The sequence below is a fragment of the Penaeus japonicus genome, unplaced genomic scaffold (genome assembly GCF_977035675.1).
Source record: "Penaeus japonicus unplaced genomic scaffold, GWHDUDI00000001_assembly GWHDUDI00000008, whole genome shotgun sequence".
Taxonomy (NCBI): Eukaryota; Metazoa; Arthropoda; class Malacostraca; order Decapoda; family Penaeidae; genus Penaeus; species Penaeus japonicus.
Window position 1 is genome coordinate 19,494,815 of NW_028234410.1, and position 10,000 is coordinate 19,504,814.

General features: G+C 33.0%; 1 protein-coding gene across 1 annotated transcript in view; it reads left to right on the forward strand.

Moving 5' to 3' along the window:
• The window catches only part of LOC122258499 (uncharacterized), a gene marked incomplete in the record, with an annotated part of 108,653 nt that extends 103,556 nt beyond the window's left edge, over positions 1-5,097 (forward strand). The window contains 3 exon segments of the mRNA XM_086539159.1: positions 268-469; positions 845-944; positions 1,380-5,097. Coding sequence (XP_086395285.1) covers positions 268-469; positions 845-944; positions 1,380-1,514 — 437 coding nt within the window.
• Positions 5,098-10,000: the final 4,903 nt, after the last annotated feature.

The following is a 10,000-nucleotide window of genomic DNA, read 5'->3' on the forward strand; positions in this document are numbered from 1 at the left end:
CTGTGGCAAATTGATTTCCTTTGGAGCTTGTTATTATAAATAACTAAATCATGTCAAAGTTTTTTATGTATTTACAAGACAGTAGTTCATGATTTAAAGCATCAGTTTCACAATATCAAGTAAAAGTCATAGCAAGATCATAAATGTACCCAAAACTTTGCAAAAAGGTTCTATGTTATAAAAAACAAGAACATTCAGGACTTATGAATATAAAAAAAGGACATGTATTTATTATTTAATAGAAACTAACAGACATATTCTTTCCAGGTTGTGATGACATTATTAGACAACACAAGGCTGCTTGCTTAAGAGTGACATCACTACTAGCTTGCAAAGATCTTCTCTGGGTAGGGACAAGTGCAGGTGTTATTATCACTGTACCTCTGCCTCACTTAGCCCTTAATACGAACCGAGTTCAGGCTCCACTCAATATGGTTGGGATACCATATGGCCATACCGGTCATGTTAGGTAAGTGAAAATATATTGAAGGATTCAGCATTTATGTATTGATTTTTCTTATGTAAAATATTGTTACTACACTCTTGTATTTACTAGTGTACATATGCACATGCATTCAAACCACATATGATAAAAATATTTTGCAAGGAAAAAAGTTGGTCTAAGTAAGTAACTATTTTAAACAACACCATTTTTCCTGAAAATTCAGTAAAAAAGAACAGTACACTAAAATTGGGAAGCTGTCACATAGGTGTTGTCTTTAGAATATGTTAAAATCAGAAGTTAAGCACACCCCGGTAGATTAGTATCCTAAAATCAATAGAGCAGAACTAAGAATATTCTAAAATCAGGAAGTAATATTTGGAATATGTTGAATCTTTGCAGATTTCTGACAAGTGTGGAACTGACACCAGAACCTCGAACTTCTCGCCGTAAAGGACATCATAGGTATTCTTTCAAGGGCAAAGATCACCCTCATCACCAGGTAAGATAGGAATATGACCTTTTTGAAAAGTTTTTAATGAAGGATAGAATCATATGAGACATAATTGAATGGTGCCATGGAATATTTTTATTTTATTTTTGCTATATGTTTATAACCTTTAGAAGTATTCTTTGAAAACTGTCAGATGATATCAGAAATTATTTGTTATTAGATGAAATGGGAATTACAGAATATGAGACAATATATTATAAGATCAAAATTAATTTGTACCATCACTTCAGTAAGCAAATAATGAAAATCTGGAATTTCATGATACTTTTAATTAGATAAAAGTGGATTTCAATCTCAGTTGGAAAATAGTTTAGTAAAATATATTATTAAATTTTTCTTATAATCAGTCTTATTGTTACTATTTCCATTGTTTTTGTTTTACTTTACATGATTCTTAACTGTGTAATATTATTACTTTTACAGCCAGGCACTGCAGCACCAGCAAAGCTATTGGTGATATCTGGTGGTGATGGTTATGAAGATTTCCGCAACTCGGGGATGTCGGAACTTGCAGGTCGTGATGACTCAACCAACCACTTGTTGCTGTGGCAAGTCTGAGTTTCATGAGAAATTATTTTATAGGATAAACCTAACAATGACTTAACTAAAGAGACTGGCCTGAAAAACTTGTCTCTGGAGGATTCATCGGTGACATTTTGAAATGTGTCTGCTTCATATCCCTTTGAAGAGTGCCAGCTTGTCTGTGACCTTCAAGAAAAAGAAAAGAAGAAAATAGATGGCCTTGCTAAAGATGACCTTAAAAATCTATTTTAGCAAAAATAAAGAGACATGTATCAGGGTACTCTTTATTGGAGGAATCCTACCTGTACTCATAAGAAATGGCAAAATTTGAGGGATCTGTCTGGACTTAATATACATATCTATATGCTTATCTTGATGAATAAGACTGAGCTCTTGCTCTTCAAGTTGACAGTAGAGAAAGACCTGTATTAGACTCAAAAAGTAAACTAAATAAATATCTATATGTATATGATGTTGTACCACACAGATTTTAATTCCAAGCAGGTCCTCCAAAATACAAGTGACCATAAATGTGCTGCTGCAACGTACTTCCACTTTTAAACATTGTTTGCATTGTGAACTTAGAACATCTGAGCTGTGTGGGACTCAGCTTGAAGACCTGGTGGAGCTGCAACATTGGGTAACAAAATGCCCTTAAGAAGTGCCAGATATCCTGCAGATAAGTGATCTGTCAAAAGTTAATTGAAACGATGGTATTTTCTGTCTCTGTCATAATTCTTGATTATACTCAGATTGATTAAATATTTGCATTTCTTCCTAGCTTAATGTTTTATGCAAGAATTCTTGCAGTCTAGTATGAATGTGCAAATTTGAAACTTTGCATTTATTTCATGCTAAATTATAACTTACTCTTAATCTTTATTTATCCTTATTTATTACAATTATCAGGATCTTTAAAACAAACTGCCATTGCATTCATTAACCCTGGTAATGCCTGCCTTAGTAAATGACAGACTATGTGATATGATACATGAGTGCTTAGTGATAATTCAATTTCCTCTTTCCAACAACGAAGTTTCTGCCTGGGCTGGAGATTCTTTCTGATTTACAGTTTCATTGCGTGTGATAGTAAAGCACCAAGTCCATTTTGAGGTTGATTTATGGAGTAAAGAAAAGTTTTCTATTATCTCTGGTTCTATTATTTCCAAGCTAGGGTATTATTATTCTTGTTAAGGGTAAATTTAATCCTGTTTGGAAATAACAAGAGAAAATTTGTCAGATAAAAGAATGTATACTGTTTACTAAAAAGTAGAACTGTCCTCTTGCTAAAAACAGTGGGACATTCCAACACATGTGGTTACTTCTTCAATATAAGTTTCTCTATTAAGTGAAGCAGTGTCAGCACTTTATCACAGCAACATAGTTAATGATGGCTACAACTTATGTGCCAAATGGTAGCACCAGCCTGTAGCCTATGAATAACAACCTTAAGAAACAATAAGGTACTTGTGAGCAGGAAATGGATGTCAGTTATTTAACAATTTTTACTAGTCATACATTAATGGATGGTGATGTTTACATTGTAAGTAACCTTGGTTTCAGGATACTTATGTGTGACAGAAAATTATGGATATACACTCACTATGGGATTAGATATACCAGGAGAGATAAGGGAATCTAAGGTTATTAAGATCCTTATACACAAATACAACTGTCTTGTACTGCTTGGGAGGTAGGCAATATGTAGGATTCTCATCTCTCTCTCTCTCTCTCTCTCTCTCTCTCTCTCTCTCTCTCTCTCTCTCTCTCTCTCTCTCTCTCTCTCTCTCTCTCTCTCTCTCTCTCTATTCTCTTCTCTCTATCTCTATCTCTCTCTCTCTCTCTCTCTCTCTCTCTCTCTCTCTCTCTCTCTCTCTCTCTCTCTCTCTCTCTCTCTCTCTCTCTCTCTCTCTCTCTCTCTCTCTCTCTTTTGTATATGTTATGTTATGTTATGTATGTGATTATATATGTGTCTGTGCATGAATGCATATTTACATGTTTGTTCTTATACATGTATATTTAGTACTTATATTATTTTCATATTGCATATTCACTTACATTACATCATTTAGCAAAGGCTTGATTAAACGGATGCATTACTGGTATATATTGTTCTTCGTGTTACATGACTATTTTGTTCAAGTATTTTTTTAAAAGGTTATTTATGTCATTTCACAAGAACTCTTAAATGCTGAATGCTATGATATGTCTAGAATTATTTATATTATCTCTATGATTGCTAACTGTACTCTCATTTCTGGATACTGTGTATAAGAAGTCCTTTGGTTTTAGGAGATATATACAGGTGTATGTGCGTGAGTGTGTGCGTGTGCATGTGTGTGTGTGCCTGTGCCTTTGCCTGTGCCTGTGCGTGTGCATGCACATGTGCTTGCACATTTGTGCATGTTTATGTGCGTGTCTATGTATTTCCAGGCACTAGCCAGAATGCATACATATGTCTATGTGATATGATATTGAAAGGATACTTACAACTATATTTTGCCTACCTAGCAGGGATGCAAGATCATGTACTATATTATCTTTCCTAAGGGAACACTTGCCAAGTTAAGATATCAATGGAAAATGGTACTGTGTTTATGCTGCCTACTTGTTACAATAAAATTATGTGAAATTTTATTTTCTTAGTAATATCTGAATTGTGGATACAAATATAAAAAAAGAAAAAAAAATATTACCACTTATGATTTAGTCACTAAGATCAGTGATTGTAACATAGATCTTTGTTATCTTCATTACAATTAATTATTTTCAAGTTCAGTATTGATGCAACAATTGTGTGAAGTAGCATGAGATGGGATCTTATGTTAACAATCAATGATATTGTTTCTCTCAGGTCACATGCACTAATCCGTCATTACTACTTATTAGATGAGGTCTCTTTCATTTAGCATGGACTTGTCTCTCATAGAGATTTCTGCACATGTATTTATCAAAGGATGTAGCACAATGCAAGTATACCATGAAATCCCTTACATAGTATTAATTTAATGTTGTAATGCTTTTGCCAATTCTGATACTAATGCAACACTATTTCATCTATTAAATTGCATTATCAATTCAGAACAGTGAAACATATCTAATACTTAAAATAAATTATCCATGTTCTTTAACTTATTTTGAAGAGAGTGCTGTACATTTAGTTATCCAAGTATGCCTGCTTACTTTGAAAGCATTAATGTACAATTCAGAATACATCCAAAGACTGTACTTTGGGATTCTGTAATTTAAGGGATTCCCAACATCTCCAAGCAATTGACACAAGTATGTTGACCCATTTGGCTGTGGTAGGATGGATACATGTCATTGTGACCTGATCTCAGAAGGTCCACAGAAAAGTGACACTATGCAGATACTTGCTGTAAGGTGGAGTTCAGTACAGCAAAACCAAGAGAGCAACCTACCTTATGGTAATTAGAAGGTAGTGTCATCTACTACTGTTCCACTGAGTTTGCCTGCCAGAGTTTCCAGGCGTCTCTGTTCCCTGAGTTGGCAAACATTGCTGATGTCCTTGCCCCATTACTGTCTTTGTTTATCTTCTGCTGTATTTATGAGTTGACCAAACTACTAAGATATTAATAAATTTTAGTAAAAAATTGAATGGAGGTGTCTAATTGCCTTTCCTAATCTAAAGCTAATCAAACCTTAAAAAGGATATTTGTACGATATTTGATTTGTTGCATAATGAATACTTAAAAAGTATAGTAGGATGACAGTTGGTGAAAATATGACTGACCCATTTTATATCTGAAAGTAGAAAAATAGCTTTTGAAAGATAATCTACTGATAAATCTAAAGTGCATAGTGTGTAAGTAGAGTATTTTACATTGTGGTGTTCCAGAAAAATATCTGAATCATTTATCAATATACATTTTAGAAATTCTTGAACAGAGTTGCAAAGCAAATTCTTATCGTGAAGATAAACATTTCAGTATGTTTTTAATTATTATCTATTCTGGGAGACCAATACCATTATGTTATAATATGACCTCAAATAATTGCCCATTAAGAAGAAGAAAAATGAAAGAAGTGTAATATATGATTGTAAATGGGTATGCTGTAATTGTATTGTACAAGAATAGTACTTTGCATTATTCAGTATATATTAGATTGTTAGTTACTCCATTCAATGCGTACAGTGATAATACAGAATAAAGTCTTCAATCACCATTCTTTTGTTATCACAAAGCAATGTCCAAAGAAGCATAAATAAATGTTTCTTGTCCCAAGGAAACAGATAAATTTTCCCCAGGGTAGTATAAAAGTGATGCATATGCTTTCGATGTTGACATAAATGCAAGCAGTAGTTTTATCAAATGAAATTGAAAAAGAAAAAAACACAATAAACTTTTACACATGTTGGTCGTGACATTTTTACTGCATACCGGCGTATGCGGGAAAATTACATCACAGTAGTTGACCTGCATGAACTGAGGGTGCCCCCTCCCTCCATTTTGAAGAATTAGCATATGAGTTGTATGGGCTCGTTATGCTTAGCTATTGTTGACATTGACTATTGATGGGTGTTTGATGATTTAGTTGACATGGCAGGGACTTTAAACAAATCGAAACATTAGAATGTCATAGCTGACTTTGACAAATCATGCTAGACACTAAAGCGGTCAACTAGGCTAACTTTCTAGTAGACCTGAGCCCAGTGTAGCAACAGATAAGGGCTCTCTGGACAGAACAGAATTGAAACGGACAAACGCGCCTAACTGACTCTAGCAGCAAGAATCAAAATGTAAACTTTGAAAGAGTGATTCAGATATTTAGGAGATAAAAGTGAGACAGAAGTGATCTTATCAATATGTGTATTTCATTGTGTTTTAGTGGAGTCCTGATTTTGGGTGACGTGACGAGTAAGCTGCTGTGTAGCTGCATCTCAGTTGATCAACACCAGATTATCGAGATTTACTTATGATTGAAGCTTTGAGCTTTCTTGTGTTAGTGTAACAAAACGATTTGAGAACTTGAGGGAATCAGGATATTCTGGGAAACATATGGAAGTATATGTCTCTCTCTCTCTCTCTCTCTCTCTCTCTCTCTCTCTCTCTCTCTCTCTCTCTCTCTCTCTCTCTCTCTCTCTCTCTCTCTCTCTCTCTCTCTCTCTCTCTCTCTTCTCTCTCTCTCTCTCTCTCTCTCTCTCTCTCTCTCTCTCTCTCTCTCTCTCTCTCTCTCTCTCTCTCTCTCTCTCTCTCTCTCTCTCTGTATATGTGTGTGTGTGTGTGTGTGTGTGTGTGTGTGTGTGTGTGTGTGTGTGTGTGTGTGTGTGTGTGTGTGTGTGTGTGTGTGTGTGTGTTTGTTTGTGTGTGTGCACACTTGTTATTCCGAGAGAGCAGTACGAAAGCAACTTGACTACACGATCCAACAAATGTGCTTGGTCGTATGGTCTAGTTGCTTTAATATTGTACTCTCAGGCTAACACCTGAGGGCGGTTAAGGTTCAACTTCGGGTCAGGGAGGTATATTATAGATATATTTCAATGCGGCATTGCGCCGCATTGCATTATTCCATCTTATGTATATATATATATATATATATATATAAATATATATATATATATATATATATATATATATATATATTTATATTTATATTTATATATGTATATGTATATGTATATCTATCTATCTATCTATATATTATATTGTGTATATATATATATAATATATATATATATATAATATATAATATATATATATTTGTATGTATATATATACATACATACATATATATATATATATATATATATATATATATATATATATATATATTTGTATGTATATATATACATACATACATACATATATATATATATATATATATATATATATATATATATATATATATATTATATAATATATATATAAATATATATATATATATATATATATATATATATATATATATATATATAAATAGATATATATATTCATACATATATACATATATACACACACACATATATATATATATATATAATATATATATATATATATATATATATAATATATATATAATATACATATATACATATATACATATATATATATATATATATATATATATATATATATATATATATATACTGTATATACATACATACATATATACATATATATAATATATATATATATATATATATATATATATATATATATATACATATATATATATATATATATATATATATTATATATATATATATAATATATATATATATATATATTATATATATATGTATATATATACATAATATATATATATATATATATATATATATATGTATATATATATATATATATAAATATATATATATATATATATATATATATATGCGTGTGTGTGTGTGTGTGTATTGTATATGTATATATATAGAGAGAGAGATATAGATATTGTATATATATATATGTATACATATATATATATATGTATGTATGTATATATATACATATGTATATACACACACACATATACATACATGTCATGTCAAACAACTGTAAGGAATTGTTTTTGTTTACTTTTAGTCTAGTTTACGCTTTATTTCGACGTCTTTCCCTTTGCATAATTTTACTTGAATTTTATCCTTCTTCTAAAGCAATATCTTATGAATCAAACAACTTTGTTTCCTTGCTTTTAGTATTGCCTGAATTGTTCTGCCTGATTTGTCTTACCTTTACTCTTTTATTGCTATTATATTGTCACTTTTAATCTTGCATACATTATTTCTTTGTTCTTGATTTACCATGCTCTCATTTTACACTTTTCACAGTACTCTTTTTTATATTGCAACCGATTTATAGTCATTTCTTTAAGTTCATAATGAGTTCTGTGTCGTTAACAGTCACCCCGAGATACTTGTATTTGTGGTAAAGATCTAGTTCAATATCATCTATATGTAAGTTTGGCAATGGGATTGTAAGAGGATTGAATGACTTGTTTTTTTCAACTGAGATTATCAAACCGCATTCAGTAGCTTTTGTGGACAGTACATTAAGAATCTGTTGCACTCTATCCTCGGATGAGGTTTTAATGCAGATGTCATCAACAAATAATGGAATCACTGCCCTCAAGTGGTATATTGCTTAATAGTCTGTGCATTAAAATGTTAAATAGCATGGGGCTAAGTACGCCCCCCTGAGGTGTGCCAAGCTCAAACATTTTAGAGTATGTACTTTTAATTCCCCTGAAGAGAACATTAGCTGATCGGTTTGATAAATGCATTTAAATCCACGTTAAAAGTTTACCTTGAATACCAAAGCTATCCATCTATTCAAGGATAAGGTCTCTGTTTGCAGCAATATCAAAGACAGATTTAAGATCGAGAAATACAGTTTGCATGCCTTACTAAGAGTTTGTCAAGTACTCTGCAATGCAGTGCTGAGTGCTATGCACTGGGAGGAATCCATACAGTCTGGGAGATAACTTAGCATGTATGCGATACATGAGTCTGCTCAAAATAATTCTCTCAAGTACCTTGCATAAACATGAGGTCAATGATACGGGTCGGTATTTATCAGAGTTCGGTTTGGGTATGGGAATGATTAGGCTTTTAGTCCAGGAGCTTGGGAGTATTCCTTGGGATAAGATTAGTCTGTAAAGATGTAAGAGTGGGTTACCTGGTACCTGAGCAATGAGCCGAAGTACACTATAAGTGATGCCATCCTCGCCTGGGGCAGTTGCCTTACCCTTGCGAAGTGCATTAATTAATTCCCACTCAGTTATTTCGGCAAAGTCGGAGGGGTCAGTGGCAGAACAGGCTATGGCAATGTTAAAATTCCCATTTATTTTCGTGTTGTTAAGTTTATCTCTTATTCTCTGCGGAAATGAGTTCAGCTGAGAGGTTCTGGCCCACTGATCTAGTAACAAATTGGCCTGTTCTAATGGGCTGTGGAACTGCGGAGTGGCGACAGCTTTACCTGACAGCCTGTTGATTTTTCTCCATACCTCAGCTACAGAAGTTTGGTGGTTAATACTCTGCAGGAATTTGAGCCTTTAACTCTCTGAATTCTTTATTAGCTCTGAGGAATCGTAAAAGATTTTCTGATGTCATGTCATCCCTTTAACAATTACAAGCTCCTGAACTTGTTTATGCTCCCTACTTAAGATGGGGTAATTTATCCACTTTGGTGCGTGAGGGACTGGGGAACTTTTTTTCTTTGAGTTTTTTTTTCAGTAAACCCATGTATTGTAGTAGTCAGTGACAACTTTTATCAGATCCTGAGAGTAATTTTCGACAGTGGTTACGACATAGGTACTATACCGGTCATAAACACGTGCCTTGAACTGATTTTCCAGTGTCGATGGGATTGTAATTTAAGGTCTGGGTGCTTTGTGAGCTATGTTGTTGTCAATCCTAATTCTGTTAGGATTGCAAAGTGGTCACTGACTAACTCTCGAACCAGTGAAGTACAAACATTACCATGTACAAGATCTTTGCCAATTACATAATCTAACCTGCCACCTGCCAAATGAGTCTGTTTATCTGTGTCATATACAGT